Here is a 21,443-nt window from a genome sequence, read left to right as displayed (position 1 = left end):
ATTGTTTTGATGACTGCTGCTTTATAGTACAGTTTAAGATCTGGTACTGCTAGGTCTCCAACCTTCATATTTTTTTCATTAGTTCTCTGGATATTCTTGATCTTTTGTTCTTCCAAATGCACTTTGTTATAATTTTTTCTAATTTTGTAAAAAAAGTTTCTTGGTAGTTTGATAGGTATGACACTGAATAAGCAAATTAATTTGGATAAAACTGTCATTTTTATTATACTAGCTCATTCTACCCAGGAGCAATTGATGTTTTTCCAATTATTTAAGATCTAATTTTAATTGTGTGGAAAGTGTTTTGTAGTTGTGTTCATATAGTTCATGTGTTTGTCTTGGCAAATAGATTTCTAAATATTGTATGTTGTCTAAGGTGATTTTATATGGAATTTCTCTTTTAAGTCTTGCTCCTGAGTTGTGTTGGAAATATATAGAAATGCTGATGACTTATGTGGGTTTATGTTGTATCCTGCAACTTTGCTAAAGTTGTTGATTATTTCTACTAGCTTTTTAGTTGATTTTCTAGGATTATTTAAGTAGACAATTATATGATCTGCAGAGTGATAGTTTAGTATCCTCATTGCCTACTTTAATCCATTCAATTTCTTTTTCTTCTCTAATTGCTACCTCTACCATTTCTAGTACATTAAATAATAGAGGTAATAATAATAATATCTTTGCTTCACTCCTGATCTTACTGGGAAGGCTTCTAAATTATGTCCATTGCAGATGATGCTTACTGTTTGTTTTAAATATACCCATCTATTCCTATACTTTTTAGTGTTTTCAATTGGAATGGGTATTGTATTTTGCCAATGACTTTTTCTGCATCTTTTGAGATAATTGTGTGATTTCTGTTGGTTTGGTTATTGATATGGTCAATTATATGGATGGTTTTCCTAATATTAAATTAATCCTTACATTCCTGGTATAAATCCCACCTGGTCAGAGTGAATAATCCTCATGATAACTTGCTGTAGTCTTTTTGCTAGTATTCTATTTAAGATTTTTGCATCTATGTTCATTAAAGAGATTAGTCTGTAGTTATCTTTTTGTTTTTGGTCTGCTTCACTAAGGTATCAGTACCATATTTGTGTCATAAAAGGAATTTGGTAAAACTCCTTCTTTTCTTATTTTGTCAAATAGTTTGTATAGTATTGAGGTTAATTGTTCTTTAAATGTTTGAGAGAATTCACTTGTAAATCCATCTGGCCCTGAGGGTTTTTTTCTTGGGGAGTTCCTTGATGGTTTGTTCAATTTATTTTTCTGAGATGAAACTGTTTAAGTATTATATTTCCTCTTTTGTTAATCTAGGCAATTTATAATTTTGTAATTATTCACCTATTTCACCTAGACTGTCATATTTACTGCTATATAGTTGGGCAAAATAGCTCTTAATAATTACCTTAATTCATCCTACCTTTAAACAAGGAAGTATAGAACCAAAATAATTGGTGAGTTCTCAGAGGTGCAACTAGCAATTTAGTCAGAATGGTGAATCCAAAACAAATAGCATAAAAGGATTCAAATTGATTCAAATCAATTTATTATGTGACATTTGGTTGGGATTGGGTAAAAGATCCTAAGACCTTTACCCTCTGGTGGCAGAAATCTAAGGACACTTTCTCTTTGAGGAAGAGGTAATTACTACAAGACTAGGTTTGGGAGGAGCTTACCTAAATTTATCATTTGATGACTTCCTATTTTAATTAATTTTTCTGGTAAACTAGGTGCTGAGTGCATAAAGCTATTTGTAAGCTATTTTCTAAATTATAGACAGGACAAAGACCCAGTCATTTGGCATTAGTTATGACTCTCCAGGGGCTTAAAACCCAATTTGTATTCAGTTAATGAGAGCAACTTGTTACCTTTAATGTGGTTGAGTCCCACATTCCAAATAAACCATTCTCCAAGCTACTGGGGGGGGGGGAAGGGAACTCCCAGATATAACTACTGAAACACATGATTTTAAAAAAAATTATGCAGAATGAGAAAAGCTCCTTTGAAATAAAGACTGATAAGTGTAACAATTTTCAAAAATGGAAAGGTTGATTCTTCAAATAAGAGGAAGCTGTTGCTACAGAGAACCAAAGCAAGATGAAAATTAGGAAGGATAAAATGTAAAGTTCTCAACTTAAGTTAAAAAAATCAATGGTGAAAGGATCAAATAGTGGAAATGTAACTATATGATGGGAGACAATAGTTCACATAAAAAAATCTGGAGTTTCTAACAAACAGCAAATTCAAAGTCAACAATTTGACAACAATCAGAACACACTGATGTGATCTTCCTCTGCAAAAGTTAAAACATCAAGTTCATATTGATAAAAAGAGAGTTTTGTTGGATTCTCCATTTCCAATATTGCATTTGGGGCCCCATCATATTTTAGCAAAAAAATTGCCAAACATGAAAAATGTCTTAGAGTACAGTCAGAGTTACTGGGGGATTTTAGTCCTTAACTATAGAGAATAAGTTTTAGGAATTGATGGTATTTAGCCTGAGGAATATTTTTGGAACACAATAAATCAGTATGAATTTATTAAACACTAATATGTCCCTTTGACCCAGCAATAGTACTACTGGGTCTATATCCTAAAAAGCTCAAAGATAGGGGGAAAATACCTATTTGTACAAAAATATTTATAGCAGTTCTTTTTTGTAATGGCTAAGACATGGGAAATATGTATTGCATGAAGCTCTAGTATAATCTTTGTTAGTCTATTTACCATTTTGGGGAAAGGAGGAAAGGAGTGAAGGAGAAAATATGAATCAAAAAATGTCAGAAAACTATTGTCAAAAATTATTTCTACAAGTAATTGAAAAAAATAAAACAACTAGTATGTACCAGGTATTGCCCTTAGCACCAGGGATACAAATCCAAAAGACAGACCTTGTCCTTAAGATGCTTTTAGTATACTTAGAACATGTTCACAGTCAAATAAATGCAGACTATATACAAATAAATATAAAGTGACTTGATGTGGAGCACTAAAATCTTGACAAATTAGAAAAGGCCTCTTGAAGGAAGTGGCATTTTAGTTAAGTCTCATGCAAGTACATTTCAGAAAGGGGAGTTGCAAAGAACAATGTCTGAGGGTCATATATAAGGAACAGAGAGAAGGCCAGTTTGGCTCAAGCATGAGGGGTTGGAAGCTGATTGTTAGGGCTTTGAAGACCAAACAGAGGAATTTGCATTTTTGTCCTAGAGGTAAAAGGGAGCTTGCCATGTAAGTTTCTTGAGCAAGTGCTTTGAGAATGTTGATTTTCCAGCTATATGGAAGATGGATTGAAGAAAGGAGAATCTAGATGTAAGGAGACCAGTTAGGCAACTATTACAATATCCTATGGAAGAATGGATGAGTCCTGAAGAATAATGTGGGGTGTTTGGAAGAGAAAGAGATGCTTGAGCCATTGAGGAGACAAAATTAACAAGAGTTGACAATTGATTGGATGGAGAGGGAGGCAGTGAGTCAGAGTGAAGAGTCAAGGATTATTTGTGAATAATTATATTATGAAGAGGAATAAGGAAGTTAGAATAAGGGGTGAATTTAGGAGAAAGAAAATATCTTCTATTTTGAAAATATTAAATTTGAGCATATTGTGATTAAACCTACCAATTTATGCAATATTCTATTTGAATTGCCCTCTACCTCTTTGCCATGGGAAGTAGGATTGGGGTAGGGGTAAGCCAAGCTTCATCTGTTCCCTGAGGGAAACTTTTTAAAAGCCTTTGTTACTAGTGACAGTTGTATGGTTCTGTTAAACATAAACTCAATTATTTTTTATTTATCCCTAGCAATTAACAATTTTATGGAAATGCTATTTCCATTAGGTTGAAATTTAGCATGATGACAGTAGCATGGCATCTCATAATTTGAAGTAACCTCTTAGATAATAAAATTTGGCCCATACCTACAAAAGAATCTCATCAGGGTACTAACAAGAGGCCATCAGCCTTTGCCTGAAGTTTTTTTAAGTCTTTACCTTCCATATAATAGATATTATAATAGATACCAAGAATTAGTTCCAAGGAATCTGAGGCAGAAGAGTAGTAAGAGCTAAGCAATGGGGGTTACAGGACTTGCCCAGGGTCAGACAGATAAGAAGTGTCTGAGTTCAAATTTGGGTCCAGGACCTCTCGCCCATTTCTAGGCCTGGCTCTCCATCCACTGAGGCATCTAACCACCCCCTGGTTAAGGTTTTGATAAGAATTCCTTACTATGTGAAGCAGATTCTTCTACCTTTGGGCAGTTCTGATGATCAGAAAGTTTCTTCTTGTTAAGCAAAAATGGAATTTATGTCACTTCTACCCATTGCTCCTAATTCTGTCTTTAGGAGCAAAGAAGAAAGAGTATAATATCTCTTCCAAATGCTAGCCATTTAGGTACCTGAAGACAATTCCCTACACTGCCAAACACTGCAAATCTTTTTTTCAGTCCTATATTACAACTAGAACACTTATGAGGAATGATATAATGCTACAGTGCTTTATTCTTTTTCTTTGTCCAACCTGGGATAGTCCATTCTGGAAGAGTGGTATGTAAATGAGTGATATGAAGACTACAGATATCAATAAAATATTTTTTAAAGAATCTATGATAAATTACCATTCATTTTAAAAGCTCTTGTCTTAAACATATAGGCAGACATATATACATACAAATACATGCTTACACACAGACAGAGTAACCCTTTCTCTAAAGTAACAATTCTTGTGTGTGTGTGTGTGTGTGTGTGTGTGTGTGTGTGTGTGTGTGTGTGTGTGTGTGATGAACCCATACGGCAATCTAGTGAAGCCTAAGGACTCCTTCCAATGGTGTTAAATAATTAAGGGAAAGGCTAAATTTCAATCAGAGAAAAATGTAAATAAAAGATTTTTTTCATCCACATTCACAGATCCCCTGAAATCTATTCATGAATTACAGGTATAAAGTGAATATTACCTTTACTTCATTCTCTACTGAAATCATAATAGAATGTGTCTTCTTGAAATCACAGCACCATTTCATCCAAAAAGAATGAATGGAATTACTAGATCTATGTGTTTTCTAATGACTACACCCAACTCCTTTATAATGGGAAACCACAAAATAACTCCCAATCTACATGAAATGTATTTTAAGTGCTTTTCTCAAGTCAAGAAAATGCCTCTGCCAGAGACCTGTGCCAGTTCTCAGCCCCAGCTTGCAGAACTCAGTCAGCTATTTTCAGTTATCATCATTTGTGGGTCCCAAAGCCAGGTTTTTTCTCACCAGGGTGAGAGGGGAACAATAGAAGCTGAGTCCTTTCCTAACTACTGGTATTGTGCATCCACCATCTGGTGTCACTTGCTCATATTCCCTACATTTCTGTACATTGCTTGGCTGCTGACTGCTTTCTTCAGCCTTTGAATCATTGCTTCTTCAACTCATGAAGGTCTTCTTGCTAACTGTACGGACTTTCAATATTCATGCCTAACTTCTATGTTCTCTAGTATTGGAGAATTCTTGACTTCTGTTTGCTTCTCTAACTTCAAAGTCTACTGCTTCCCTGCCACCTCTTTTTTGCCTATCTCTAATTGATGCCATGATTCCTGGATTGTGATTCCTCAACCCATTACCTTTACTTGCTACTAACCGATAACTAAGTGACAACTCAGGCAAAACATTATATCCATGGATACAATTCAGAGCCACATGGTTCTGCCATCATATAGACCAGGGGTTTCCAAACTTTTTTGGCCTATCATCCCCTTTCCAGAAAAAAATATTACTTAGCACCCCCTGTCACATACTATCACCGCCCCCTTACAGTTATTCACCACCCCCAAATGCACCTGTGGCCCTCATTGCCCCCCTGGATTGCTGCAGCACCCACCAGGGGGTGGTGGCACCCACTTTGGGAATCACTGGTATAGACTATTCAGGAAACTATTCAGGAAAGAATCATAATTTTTACTTCTGTTCTTATAACTAATATGATTTATTAAACTGTCTATATTAACAAAGAAATCTAATATATCAGCAACTATGAAATCAAAATGTCTAGCAGCTGGAAAGAAATTAAAATATGTGGCCACTTGGAGTCAGGAGACCTGTGTTCAGATCTTAACTCTGACACATACTAATTGGATAAACAACCTCCCTGACTCTATTTCTTCCTCTACAAAATGAATCAAAAAAATTAGAAAGACAGAGGAATCCAGCAGTTATCAGTCTCAAACTACAGCACGAAGCAATATAATCTTAATTATTTGGTACTGACTGAAAAAAAAAAGAAGTCAACCAGTGGAATAGTCTAGATTTACAACTTAGAGAAGAAAATTAACAGAGTACCATAGTATTCAATAAACCCAACATTCAGAAAGATTCACAATTTAACAAAAACTGTTGAGAAACTGACAAATTATATTTAGACTAAAATCTTATACCATATAAAAAAGTAAACTGCACATTAATATCTGACATGGATATATTGGGCCCCATAATGAACAAATTAAAGAATCAAGAAAGAAAATGGGTTGTTTTGCAATTATGAATGGAAGAATTCATGAATAGATAAGGTATAAAGAAGATAACAATAAAATAAAATGGACAATTTGATTACAAAAATTTTTGCTCAAACCAAATCAATGCAATTAATGAAAGTGAACTGGAGGGAAAATCTTTGCAGCTTATTTTCTCTGATAAAGGTCTCTTTTCAAAATATAAGAAATGGATTCAAATATATGAGAAGTTCACCAATAGATGTGGCCAAAAAATGTGGACAGTTCTCAAAAGAAGTCCAACCTATCAAGAGCCATACAAAAATGCTCCAAATCTTAGAAAATGCAAATTAAAATAATTCTGAGGTTCCACCTCAAATTGCTCAGAATGACAAAGACAACAACAAAAAAGGATAATTGTTGAGGGAGCAGTGGAAAAGACAGGACCTGTAATGAACTGTTTCAGAGGCTATGAACTGGCTCAACCATTCTAGAAAGCCATTTGAACTTATGCCCCCAAAGCCACAGAAATCCTTTAACCCAGCAATACCAAGAATATAGCTTAGAGATCAAAGAAAGATTAAATAGATCCATATGTATAAAAATATTTATAGCAGCATTTTTTGTTGTGGCAAAGAATTAGAAATAAAGGGATAGTCATCAACTGGGAAATGAACGTAATGAGTATAACTGCATCATAAGAAATGACAAAAAAAAGAAATTCTGATAAATTTGGGAAGACATGAACTAATGGAGTGAAATGAGTAGAACTTGTAGTAATATATATACACACATGTATATAATAACTACAATATTGTAAGGAACAACAACTATGAAGGACATAAACTCTACAATGATGCCACTACTCCAAAAGACCATTTATAAGGCATGCTATCCACTGTAGCACAAAGAAGTAAGAGAATCAAGGAACAGATTGAGGTATACATTTTCAGTTATTTTCAATGTGTCTGTCTATTGTACTTGACTATGATTATTTGAAAGATCAAAGATTTAGAGCCAGAAAGGTCTTTTCTGGCTATTAAGTCCAATTTATTTTACACATGAATAAACTAAATCTAAGAGAGATTATAACAGGCATGTCCAGGGATACACAACTAGTAAACATCTCAAACAGGATTTGAATTTATGTCTCCCTGATTACTATACCCTATTCACTGCTCAACCTAGTTATTTTATACAGCTTGGTTTGTTGGCTTTTTTTGGTCTTTTTTTTAAAGTTTGTGGTTTTTTTTTAAAGAAAAACTCTTCCTAAAATTAAATATCCTGAAAAGCGGATCATTTTTAAATAGTTTCTCTTAGAAGTTAAGTGTTCATTTGTTTTTAAACTTTATGACCTTCATTTACTTTGGGAATTTCTAGTTCAGAAGAAAGCTATAAATCAGGTGCTGTCACTAAAAACATCACCAATCTTCCTGAAGTAGTGCCAGCCATTTGCTGTAACACTAAAAATATGTAAGTAAAAATTTGATTTCATCACCACTTAAAAATTAGTCCAACTTTTTGCCATTTTAAGAAAAGAAATCTAAGCCAATGTAACAAAATACATGTTTGCATGTTACTGGAACTAGAGAACACTATCCTCTCTACATCTATAAGGGAGCAAAACTACCCAACTGCAAAGGATATTGTCCAATGAAAGACTATATTTTCTGTATCTGATTCACATTAAAGTTTCAGTAACATTTGCTTTTCAAGACCTGATGACTTTCTTTTGAGAGACGGCTATCAGGGTTGCTTTCTAAATCAAGGATGGACTCAGTTCTTATTCTACACAGACTAAGTCATATATGATTAGAGAACAATGCTAACAATGCAAAGGTCATGGATTTGATCCCTAGGTGAACAGTTTACTTTTCAAAGGAAAAAACTATTCCACATTCAGATTTCTTTTTTTTTCTTGAAACAGTTTGCTTACCAAATCATACTGCTTATCATAAAGAGGATGAGATGTTAAAGATTAGATTAGTTCAATACAATCCTTCACTTCTTGAAAAAAAAAAAGCTACCTCAAACATATGCTAGTCAAGGGCCATGACTGCTTTGCTTTCTCATTGCCTTTTGCTTTCTCATTGCTTGCCTCAGTTTCCTCATCTGTCGTATAATAATGAATATCTCCCAAGGTTGTGAGGACAAAATGAGATAATATGTATAAAATGTTTTGCAATCTTTAAAGTGCTGCATAAATGATAGCTATATAAGCAGTTACCAAGGTTTTTATCATCTCATCTCTTGGTTATTGGAACCTACTAACTGATCTCTTGGTCTTTAATGTTTTCTCTTTAGACCAATCCTATCATAATGTAGCTGTCCTGCTCAGAAACCAGCAATGTTTCTTCTCTTCCTTAGCTTAGTATTTAAGGTTTTTCACAATCTCAATTAATCTCTTAGTGAGCATTGATGGAAGGAGTTTCCATATCAGGAGTTTCTCACCCCAGTGTGGTCTGAATTCCTAACTATTCTCCCACCAAAACATATCAATAGAGGTAGATAGTAGGTACAGAGGGTTAAGTGATAAAGTTGAATTTAACAATGTTCATTCCATAAGAATTTATTATTTAAAGAAGAAAATTATACTTGAGAAAAATCCAGAAGATAATTAAGAATACTTCCTTTCCACTGACTGATTTCAAAACATCAGTTTGAAGTATTCCACAAATAGACTAACGTCTACTTTAATAACATGTGATTCTTCTTGAAGAATTACTTTAACTTTAGAATATTAGCTCTACCTATATATTAAATAGATTTTCTTGTACAGGGTACACTTTTATTTAAATATAAGTTTTTTGGAAAATAATTTAAAAATAACTATGCCTATAGTAAACACTTTAGTACCATTTGATTTTTTAAATTCCTTGCTAAATTCAAAATAATCATTTTATGCACAACTACATAATGGAGGAGATGGGGTTTTACAGCAATTCATGTGATGGGGAAAAAAAGGTTAAAGGATTGAGTGGGCAGGAAATTCAATAAAAGTGAACAATTAGATTTGGTGGCCAAAAGAAAAGGCTAACCTTAGTTTCAGTAATAGAACAAAGAATGTAATCATTTCATCACTTTAGGTCGTGTGTAATATTTGTATAAGAGTGGTAGGGCATAAAGATAAAAAATAAAGAGGAAGTGAAATTGCTAAGGAGTGGTCAGTGATGAGACATTATTGTTTTCTTAGCAGGGCAGCCATATTATGAAATCAGTCTTCTAGGAGTACCAAAGGAAGGCTGGATTGGCCTAAATGGAAAACACTGGGGCCTAAGAGTCCAGTTAGGAGGTTGTAACAGCCAAGGAATAAGATAACAAAAATTTTCTCAGTTATAGCTACTCTCATTTAATGGCATTTTCTATCCTTTCCACTCCCACCCTCAGCTTTCACACTACTAGATTTTTTTTTAATTTTTTTTTTAAACCCTTAACTTCTGTGTATCAACTTATAGGTGGAAGATTGGTAAGGGTAGGCAATGGGGGTCAAGTGACTTGCCCAGGGTCACACAGCTGGGAAGTGTCTGAGGCCGGATTTGAACCTAGGACCTCCTGTCTCTAGGTCTGGCTCTCAATCCACTGAACCACCCAGCTGCCCCTATTAGATTTTTTAAGACTAAATTTCACACCGATTAATTTGCTTGTACACTCAAATTCTAAAGGAAGTATTAGGAAATATCTTTGATCAAAAAATCATAAAATATTTGACAACTATTTCATCTTTTATGATGGTTCATTAAATAATAGCTGTCCTAGTAAAAATTGAGCTTAACTTGATCAACTTCTGATCTAAACTCCTCAGCTCCCAACAATTTTCTACATAACTGCTTTCCATATAAAAGCATTATGTTCCCTCATTCCTAAAACTGAAATACAGTATACCATTTTCAAAAATTTGACAATATCTTGTAGAGACCCTTAACTAAAAGAATTAGGAATTACCATGTTTGCCATGGTAGAAAAAAATATTGCTTTCTTCTTTGGAAACAAAGATCACCTGGAGAAGAAATGGGATGTGAGCATATGTGTAAATCCCTTTCAGTTGCTCAGTCACCATCTAGGAATCCTTCCTCCAGTCCCAAGTGAAACAAGAAAAGTTATTCTTAGTTTTTGGATCCAGAGGGTTAAACAATAGATTAAGCAAATAGCAGAGAGATTGAAATAAGAAGGTCAATGTATTTTTATATTCTCCATAATAAAAGATGATGCTATTAGTAGTCTCTGGGAAATTTGGCTTGCTAAAGGTACAGACTCAAAGTCAATAGACACATCCTCCAAAGGTGGCTACCTCAATGAAAGTAGGCTGCCCACTAAGTAGTCCAACCCTGACCTTCATGCCAAACTGAATAAATATCAAGAAAAAAGAACGTGAAATCTGCAACTCCAGAACTCCACAAAGTCAATCCAAAATCCAAGAGCAATAAAAATAGGCCCCACCTGCACAGGGCAGCTTCCTGATTTGATCAGAGAAGGCTAGGGATTATGGTAGTCTACAAGGCTCTGCCTCCAGAGGCAGCAACTGTAGTACAGGACTCCCTCAAGAAAACCCAATGGTAGTCAGAAACCACCATGATGGGGATACCATGGAAACCGTAAGGAAGGGTATCAGACAATCACCAGCATGATGCCACAGTACTTGGCCCAGGCCAGCCCAGGGCAAAAGGCTATGTGGTCCCTAACACTCTGACCTGAAATGCCACAAATTACCCAGAATGTTGAAGCCCAGCCCTTCGAACCTTTAAGATCCAGGGGGAGCCTAATTCCTGAAGTTGGAGGTCTTCTCAAAAAAACCAGGGCACAAAGGATGAGATCAAGTGTAGTCAACCACCCTACCCAAAAACACAGCAAGAAACTGCAGAACCTAGCCCTGGCACAAATTCCCACTTCAGGAACTAAAGCTGTGAGTAAAACAAAGAAAACATCCATTGCTATAAAAAATTATTGCATATCTAATTATGTGACAACTGTGAGCAGAGAATGAAAGAAAAAAATGAATTTTTCCTTGACTACATGAATGCCTAGAATAAATGAAGCATAAGATTTTTTTAATGAAATAAAAACTTTTGAAGAAAGAATTGGAAGGAAAATAAGTAGCTTAAAAGAAACAGTGGTAAACCTTACCTAAGAAATTGAATCTCTAAAAGCTGGAATATACCAGAGATGAATGACTTAATGAGTCTATGTGGAATATTAGAATAAAATCAAAAGACTTAAGAAATAGAAGAAAATGTAAGATATACAATATTAAAAACTAACCTAGAAATCAATTAAAGAGATAATAAGAATTATTAGAATACCTGAAAGCTATGATAAAAAAATCTAGATAATATTTTTTTCAAGAAATCACAAATGAAAAATGCCCATGGTCTATTAAAAGAAGAGAAGAAGACAGAATGAATTCATTTATCATCTCCTGAAAGGAACCCAAAAGGAAAAGTCGCAGTCAAAATCTAGAGGTCCCATATCAAAGAAAAAATATCGCAAGCATCCAAGGAGAAAAAAAATTCAAGTAATAATAGTCAGCATTTATATAAGCACTTTTCACTTTGAAAGTTTTTTACATATATTACCTCATTTGATCCCTATAACAAACCCTGTGAGGTAGGTGCTATGATTATTCCCATTTTATAGTTAATGAAACTGAATCTGAAAAAGGTTACATGATTTACCTTGAGTTATTATTCCCAGGAACTGTGAAGGGCATAATTTGAACTCAGGTTTTCCTTATTCTTCATGCAATCTTAACCACTGCTCCACCTAGCTATCTAGCAGTAATAACAAGAAACTATAGTCAGGATCACAGGAGACCTGATAGCTTCCATTGCATATAAGAGAAGATCTTGGAATACAATATTCAAAAAAGCAAAACTTGGTTTAGAGCCAAGAATAAATCATTTGACCTGTAAAGATGAATATAATCCTATGGTGTGGGGAGGGATGTAGTTTTAATAGAATAAAAGGCTTTCAATCATTTCTGATGAAAAGACTAGAATTGAAGAAAAACTTTGAAATATAAGTACAAGAATCCAAAGAAACAAAAGTGAATTTATTTGAGCAATAAGAAGCTAGATGATTGTAGTCCTAGTATTCTAATAGGGAAAGAAGAAACAAGTGTCCCTTGAGAACCTTAATATCTTCAAAAGGTACTTGAAAGAGTTAAATAGGAAAACAGAGGTCTTAAGAAGCAAACTGACTATTTTGAAGGTCCTAAAAAGGGAAAAGACACAAGGGTCAAAGGAGGAATATACTATATAAAAAGGAAGAAGGGGAGCAATCTGCTATCTTTCATAATATGGAAAATCATAACAATGCTAATGTGGAAAAAGGAGTGGAAGGTGGATATCACATGAACCTCACCTTATCTGAAATGGACAAAGAATGGCTGAACCCATATACCCAGACCAGTTTTATATAGAAACACATAAAAACTCAATAGGGAAATAAGCAAGGATGGAAAGCAGGTTAAGAGGGGGAGAAATACCAGTTAAGGAATAGTCACAAGCAAAACACACTTTCTTATTGTGAAGGTGAGATTAAAAGGTTGAGGAGAAAGAAGCTATAATCTAAAAAGGGAATGATTGAACAAATTAGGATATGTATATAGTAGAATATTATTCTACCATAAGAAATGATAAGAGATCATTTCAGAGAATTCTAGATAGTACAAATTAATGCCAAATAACTTAGCAGAGCTAGAATAATTTATGCAGGGACAACAAAATATAAAGAAAAACAACTTTGAAAGACAAGAATTCTGATTAAAGCATTGACAAAACCATATTTGAAAAAGATCTATGATGAGACAAGTTACTTTTTAACAGAAAAGTAATGGACATGAGTGACAGAGATATATGTCGGACATGCTTACTGGGTAGATTCATTCTGCTCATCTACTATGCTTATTTGATAATGGGTTTCCTTTCCTGTTCAGGATGGAAAGATGGCTAGAAAACACAATTTAAAAAAGAGCACCATTGAAACATTTTAAAGTGCATTTGGAAAAGAACATTAGGAAGGGAAAACAGTCAAGCATAGTTTTTAAAGTAATATGCAGAACAGGCAGTATATTTTTTAAGCAATTCAGTATGAAACATCATAGTTTCACATAGAATCTTTCTACATTCTGTGCATATGAAATTGCTCTTTTTGGATGTTTTTAAATTTTTTTCAAACAAATCTAATGTTCACTTCAAAGAAGAAAGATCCAAATATTAAGGATAAGGATTAGGTCTGTCATTTTTGAGCTACAGGGAACTTCCATATGAGGAAGTTCACTCTTCCAATGCATGCTAGCACCTTCTTTGAAACTTAGAGTCTAATAGAAGAGCCTAGAGCAAAGGTGTCAAACAGGAGGCTGGATATGACCTGCAATGCTCTTGAGAGTTCCCAAAATAAATAAAACTACAATAGAATATAGTTAATGTTAATATGTGATTTTTCTAAATCAATATTCAACCCTTATGTAAAGAAGAACCCTTATATAAAATTTATTGGCCCTACTACTATTTGAGTTTGGACTAGAACACTGAGATATTAAGTGATTTGCCTCAGGCCCCACAGACAGAATGTATCAGAGATGAGACTTAAGTCCCAGGTCTTTCTGAGCTTTATCTAATGCATCACATTTCCTCTCAGCCTATGTGTGTGCGTATGTGTGTGCTCATGTGTGTGTGTGCATGTGTATGCATGCATGTGTGATGGGGTGTCTGTGTATGTGTATGAATTCTCTTTGAGTTGTGTAGGAAGTGAATGTGCTTTCAAGCCTTTATGAAATTAAGTGGATCTAGATGTAGTTTCATCCAGCTCCCTAATTACTCTTTCAAAAAGTGGTCTCAGCAGAGCACAGTAGGATCTATTATTATGTCTTCTTTCCAAAGCTGGCCAACTTTTATCTAAAGAAAAATGGTCGCCATACAATGTCCCAAACAGAACTGAAGGAAGTCTTCTGCCTCTATGCTTACTTCCCTTTCTGTGATTAAACAGGAAAGGAAAAATGTTCTCTTACAGTGTTAATTAAGAGAGTTAACATAGAGGGGAAATTTTTTTTCATTTATTCCTTAAAATCTCGCCTTTCACCCTACTCTATTGCACTAAAGGAAGCTTCCTATTTTAATTTTTCCAGCCTTTATATGAAAAGTTTCCCTTCCTCAATTATTTATTACTTCTCAAAAGAGAAAGTGTTATCAGACTCTAATGATTTAAAATTATATTATTTGGGGTGACTGTAGCAAGGATTCTTCTAACTTTTTTGATTCTAAATAACATAATGTAATACCAATAGATAAAGAACAAAGAGAAACCAGAAGCAAAAGGCATTTCAAAATAAGGCTTAGACTACGTGACATATCAGCTTTATCATCAAAAGCATGTCAAAGGAAGGATGGCAAGAGAAGTAATGGGGAAGATACTAAAGCAAAAGCTCTTTAGCTATTTCTCTCTAATCCTCTAGGACACTGACATACTTTTGGCCTCTCTATCCAATTTCAGATAATGATACTATCCGGAGACTAAACTCATTCCCATTAAAAAAACAAAAGCAGAAGAACCTGGTTTCCCTTGAATTGGAAGCCAGGATTCTCCACAAAGTTAGGCTATTCTTGATCCCCGCTGTCTCCTCTCTTGTTCTCAATGATACCCACTGCCAGGATTTACCAGCATTTATGATGTTAGTGTATTTCACTATCATATATAGGGGATATCTTTTAAAATCTAAGCCATGTACACTTAGCATAGAGCAAAATGATGATCCTACTAAAGAAGGCAATGGTTTCATATACCCCTTTTGGTTTAGCCTAATCTTATAACTATACTATTTTCAACTCTTACCTTCTGTCTTAGAACTGATACTAAGTATTGATTCCCAAGCAAAAGAATGGTAAAGATTAGACCATTGGGGTTAAGTGACTTGCACAAAGTTACAGAGATAGGAAGTGTCTAAGGCCAAATTTGAACCAAGGACCTCCAATCTCCAGACCTGACTCTCTATCTCCTGAGCCTTCTAACTGCTCTTAACTGGACTATTTCAATCCTCTCTCGGAGTGTGTACTTTTCATTAGTAGAAATATTTATTAAAATGTAGTTACAATTAAATTTAACATCAAGGGGACTTTGAACTCATATAAAATAATATGCAATAGATTACAATATTTATCATCAGGTTAACTTCCTTTCTTTTCAAGTGTTTTCGATTACATTTATGTCCATATCTCAAAATAGAGCTTATTTCCAGATTACTGGATAGCCCATTTCTTTTCCTCCTTCATTTATCTGTATTTTGAGAAAAAAATTGTTTTAATCCCTACAGTTCACAAGTTATACTAAATGGAAAAACGGGCATGGTTGTCTGTAATTTGTAGACTGTTTTTGCTATCAATCAGTAAGTAACCCAATTCAATATCTTGGATATATTCCTTTATCTAAGGCACAGCGCCCCCACATGGTACCAAATAAAGAGCAATCTTTCAGAAAAGCAGCTTAACTTCAAATTAAATTATTTTTTATTTCAGTTTTGTCCTATAATAAAGCCTAAGGGTGCTTAATCTCTATATGATTATTTTTAAGGCCATTGTCTATATTTTCTCACTAATGAACTATAGTTCTCTTTCATCATGGATACAAGACTCAAAAATATTACCTCCAATCTTTACAGTCACTTATTAAATCAACATAAAAGCATTTGAGCTACTTCAAATGGGATGAGGAAGGCAATTCAGGTCTTCAGACATTTTGATAAAGGTAAGGTAAAGAGTGGTGAGTCAACATTTCCTCCATATAAACAATAGTCTCTGCAATTTACATATGAGATGAGTGGAGCTTTTTCATTTGCCTGTGATTAGCATTGTCCATTTAATCTTTCTCTTATTTCTTTTTATTATCTATTCTCCATCTCCCTCTGCATTCCCTGATTTGCTCTCCCCTATGGTTATGCATCCACTTTCCTAGCAACAACTTACATCTTAATCTCAAGCACTCTTTCAATTACTTATTGCTAGTACCCAGTTCCCAGGCCAAATTCTAGTCCATAAATGATTCAACTAAGTAAAATAGCAATGCCAAGACTGGTAGTCTACAAGATCATATCCTACCCTAGACTCAAAACATAACTGACTAGAAAACTCCTGAACTTCAGACTCCAGAGATACTTTATACTCCAATCCTCTCCCCAATCCTGCCCCAGGCCTATTCCAAACATTATTTTATTTCTGAGTTAGGGAAGGGGGAAAGCATAACTATTTTCATTTTCCAATCCATGGGAAAAGTCAGTTCCCTTAAATCTTGATAGTTTTTCAGCAGTATTCAAAGGGTACTCACCACAGATTATTTGGGAGAGAAAAGTTACTGGATAAATATATAGAAAAGGGCAGGAAAACAAAACCACACAGGAAAAAGAAGCTCACTGGCAGAGTGAGGTAGACATGAAGGGATATAATAAACTACCTACTAACTCAGATCATAAACACCACAGGGAGCTCAAAAAGGGAATATGAGCTGACACCAGACACCAGGCCAAACTGTCCTGTAGAAGCTGCTATCTAACAATCTATTTGGGGTCTACTAGCAAGCCACAGAAGTCAGTAGAGTCAAAGGATTAAGCTGCCCAGGCCTTGAGCTTTTTAGATTTGAGCAAAGTTTCACTGCCTTAAAGCTATATTAACTACTATGCATAAAATAAGGGCTCCATAAATAAATGTCAAGCAAGTAATTAATTGACTGGTTCTGTCCATAAAATGTGGGAACAAAATATACAGAAACACACAAAAAGCAGAGGATGGCAACTGAAAAGTGCTAAGGTCGAAATAGTATAAGCCAGATAAGACTCAAATGCACCAATAACCCTGGATGTGGAAAAGGCACTACAAATCTAATCTTAGATTAAAATTAATATTTCCAAGTTCTTACTTTCCATAAAGTTTATTACTAATCACTTGAAATAGAGAAAGCAGATAAGCATAGATTTAAAGTCTCTTTCCTACTCTAAGTCTGACCACCTGTAGCTTATCCTGCAAGATTCTCAGTCAGCCTCTCCTGCCCCATTCAGGGAAACAGAGGCAGGTAGGGTCCACCCACACCTTTTTATCTTACTGTTCAAGGACACAGCTCAGGCACACAGAAATGGGATGAACCGCATGGGGTGGCAATCCAGAAGGGGGAGGGGATGAAACTCCCTCTACACAATTCATATAAACTCTTTTCTTACTAAGTACAGGAGTTGCACCTGTGCCCCTCTAGGTTCAATTTAAAAATAATAATTACTTATTATGTGTACATTATTGGCTTTTGGAAAGAACTGGCTGGCATTCAAGGCTACCTCCCTCACTCAGAGGTGCACCCTCATTAGCTCTTCAGGTGAAAGCATGAAAAGGAATAAAGATAAAAAGTTAAACTTCCACCTGTGTTTATGAATGTGAGTGATTTTCTCCATAAGAACATTCAATGTTAATATCTATCATCAGACATTACTTTGCAGATGCTATCTTTATTTTTAAGTATTTTGCTTTATCAACTTTAATAATTCCTATGAATAGTATGTAACCTTCAGGTATCATTTGCACACACATAAATATCCCTCTATGAACTTCCACGCTCACTTGAATTGATTGTATTTTCCATGTCCTTCCTCACCACCACCCTCCCCCCCTCTTATTTCTAAGAACTTTTGTGAAAGGATCCTGGACCTGTCTCTTCCAAACCGAAGCTAGTTTGGTTCTTATATCTTCGATTTGCTAATCAAAGCCCAACAAATAAGCCTGCGGCCACGCACAGATATGTACATGCTGTATCCTTAACACACAAACCCATAGAATGCAGGACACACACACTCATACAAGTACACACACGTGAGCATACCCTCACACAGAAATAGGCACTCACAGGTACACATACTCAGCTACACACACGTGTGGAGCCACCCTAAGGGAGAAGCTTCATAGGAAGAAAAGCGTTAGTACCAATCCACCACAGGTGCTGACTGAAGCAAAGGAGTCGTTATAACCTAGTACGTGACCCGTGTAAAAGCAGAGCTCGGCCTCTGGGATTCGACTCCCGGCTGTCCCGTGCTCCTCCACCACGAAGCCCCGGGAAAGAAAGCGCAGATCCCTCCGCAGCTGCAAGTAGAGGTCCCGCCCGAAGGCTGGCAAGTGTAAGAGAAAGCCACGCTTCCCAGAGTTGGGGGACTGCTCTGCAGACGCTGCTGAGTGGGGCTGCCGCCGCCACCGCCGGCGCGGTGAGCCTTGGCCACCAGCCCCTACGTCCCCGGTTGGCAGTGGCAGCAGGTGGATGTCCTCCGGACGCACCCGCTGAGGGAGCACCACTTCCATCTCAAAAGCGGTTACACTTCCAACTGCTGCAAAGAAGGGGGAGAAAAGACCAAATTAGTGGCACTGAGCCCATACACTCGGCTCTTTGAGGATAACTGGCCAAGCAGTCGGGGCTGGAGCCGAGGTCCAGGAGATAATTCCATTCCAGTGGCCAATTCTCTGATCCCCCCGTGAGGCCAATTCCACCTCTTCCTCCTTGCATTTGCCTACCAGACTGAAAGCAGGGAGGTGTGCTGGAGAGGAATTAGATTCTATTATAAGCTTCTGACCTGGCTGCTTCAACCTGGAAGCCCCCTCCTTCCCCTCCACCCGAGCTGTTTTGCTGGCCATCCTCTCTGCTGCATTCGTCCTCTCTGCACACTGAGCCTGGGCCCTGCAGCCCCTTTCCACTGAGTGCTCAGGTTTCAAGCTCCAGACCCAACACACTGGAAATTCTGAACAAGCAGTGAAGACAATGGAGCCAAACAGGGAGATGATTTATATTTCCTTTCCGCACTGATGCCTAAATATACTTCTGAATGAGTGTCTCATTCACTACCGTTCCTCTCCCTCACCCCCCACCCAAAATAGGTTTTTGCAATAAACCACACACGGTGCACTTTACGAAAGTTAACAGAGTTCCTCGGGACGAAGGAAAAAGGAAAGACGCATCAGGCAATTTCTGTACAAGTTAAAGCAGGAATCAGAGAGCCTAAACGTATCTAGCCACTTTGTGCATGAAGTTGGTACCAGAGACCAGGAACTGCTGAGAAAAGCCTCAACCGCGCACTCCAGCCAGGCGGCCTCCCCTCACCCTCGCCATCCCCGTCACTGACAGGGAGCAGTTCCCGTCCCTCGCCCTTCAGAATAGAGCCAATGCCTGTGGCTGCGGTGGTGATCGCTGTTTGCGTGATGCTGCTGCTGTTGCTGCTGCGAGGGCTGTAGACAGAGCTGAGTGTGGAAGGAATTGACTGGGGAATCTAGAGGTGATGCTACACTCGCCAAGCTTGGAGGGGTGGGGAGAGAGTGCTGGAGGGGAAGTAGCAGTGAATGGAAAGGGGCAAGGTAGGGAAGGAAAGAAAGAGCTACCTGCGCTTGTGTCCAGTCCCCCAAACAACAGCAGCAGCAGCAAAGGAAATAAAAGAGGAGGTAGGAGGGAGCCGTCAAACATTGTATTTCAGTGGAGAAGCCCCACCGAACTTGTCTCTTGCAGTTGGAGGAGTTAGCGGCGGAGGCAGCCACAGCGGCAGATCCCAAGCTGGAGTGAAGCCTTCCAGCCTTCGGAAAAATTAATTAGCGCTGCGGACAAACCCAACGTGGTAAATCCCAAACTCCGCCTCCCCTGGCGAAAACGGGCGGCGATTGGAGGCTGACATTCCTCGTCTCCGCCTCCTGCTTTACTATTGGTGGCTGCTGATAAAAACCAGGGTCATATGTTAGGTTGTAAGCACTTTTTTTTACACGTGGTTTTTTTGTAGTGACTGGGAACCTGGCGCCAGGTGGCGGACAAGAGTATACTCTACCTGGGGGAGAAGGGAGCAGGGAGATGAAAGAGTTGTATCTGGTCAATTCGTGGAACTAGGATCGCAAGGATACTGTGTTGTTTTTGCTGTTATTTCCCTTCCTTCCAAGCAAAAACGAACAAAAATCACACCAGACAACTCCACTGTAAAATAATAAATATATTACGTTCTTGCAGCATTTCTAAACACTTTACATTTATGATCTCACATTATCCTCGAAACTACCCTTGAGAGAAACATTGTTAACCCCATTTTACAGATGTAGAACGGAAAAAGAAAATTTATGAAATTTGCTACAATGAATTAGTTGCCCAAAATTCACCATTTTAAAAGCATAGTACCGAGACTCAAAGCCACCTGACTCTCAGATTTGGACTTTCTTCCTACTATTCGTGGTTGCTATAGACCAGCAGGAGGATTCTGCTACCTACACTATGTGTGCCCCTGGAGGCGTGGGGACTGGATTAAATTTAACCACCAAATTGTAGAATATAGCTTTCCAAAGGAGAAGGAAGGGAGTGTGAGGAGAGACACTGTGCTACAGCCCTATTTATTTATGTATTTGCTTGCAATGAATAAAAGGTAGCTGAAAAAAGCTTGTCTATTGTCAGAGTGAATGAATGAATGAAGCATTTATTAAGCATAATGCATGCAAAAGTATTGCACTAGCCACTAAAGATACAAGTAGAAAAGCAAGACAGTCAAGGCTTTCCAGGAACTCACATTTTAATGGAGAAGATAGCACATATGGAAGATTTCAGATGCAACTCAAATGGAAAGTTCCCATGGTCCTTAGAGTACAGAAGCAAAACAGATGGTAATGTTTCTTTAACTTCATTTCCACTGATAAATGTTATCAATTTTTGGTGTCAAGTCTTTTTGATGATGGCAAGGACTCCAGTGACAAAAATTCTTTTTCTGACTTTGAAAAAAAAATGTGGCTGCATTTCCACAGGGGTTGCTTCCCAGGATGATTGCTGCTGAACCTTGGTTGGAAAACACTTCCTTTCCTAAGACTCCTGAGTTCAGGATCAGTTAGTCAATAAATAATTATGAAGCACCAACTATATACTAGGCACTATGGTAATCACTGGGATACAAAGAAAAGCAAAAGAAAATCTCTGCTTTCCAGGAGTTCACAGTTTAATGGGGGGAGA

At 36.8% G+C, this 21,443-nt stretch overlaps 1 protein-coding gene across 1 annotated transcript in view; it reads right to left on the bottom strand.

Moving 5' to 3' along the window:
* ADAMTS17 (ADAM metallopeptidase with thrombospondin type 1 motif 17) overlaps positions 1-19,983 on the bottom strand; it is a 515,727-nt gene extending 495,744 nt beyond the window's left edge. Inside the window, exons 1-2 of the mRNA XM_044665411.1 lie at positions 19,853-19,983; positions 18,416-18,810 (exon numbers count right to left, since the gene is read on the bottom strand). Of these exons, the coding sequence (XP_044521346.1) occupies positions 18,416-18,810; positions 19,853-19,934 (477 nt within the window). The 5' untranslated portion in view covers positions 19,935-19,983. The remainder of the gene's footprint in view (positions 1-18,415; positions 18,811-19,852) is intronic.
* Between the last annotated feature and the right edge of the window lie 1,460 nt (positions 19,984-21,443).

This window comes from Gracilinanus agilis, chromosome 2, assembly GCF_016433145.1.
Source record: "Gracilinanus agilis isolate LMUSP501 chromosome 2, AgileGrace, whole genome shotgun sequence".
In the NCBI taxonomy this organism is placed as follows: domain Eukaryota; kingdom Metazoa; phylum Chordata; class Mammalia; order Didelphimorphia; family Didelphidae; genus Gracilinanus; species Gracilinanus agilis.
Note: the sequence above shows the minus strand (reverse complement) of the source record. Positions and strands in the feature narration are given on the sequence as shown.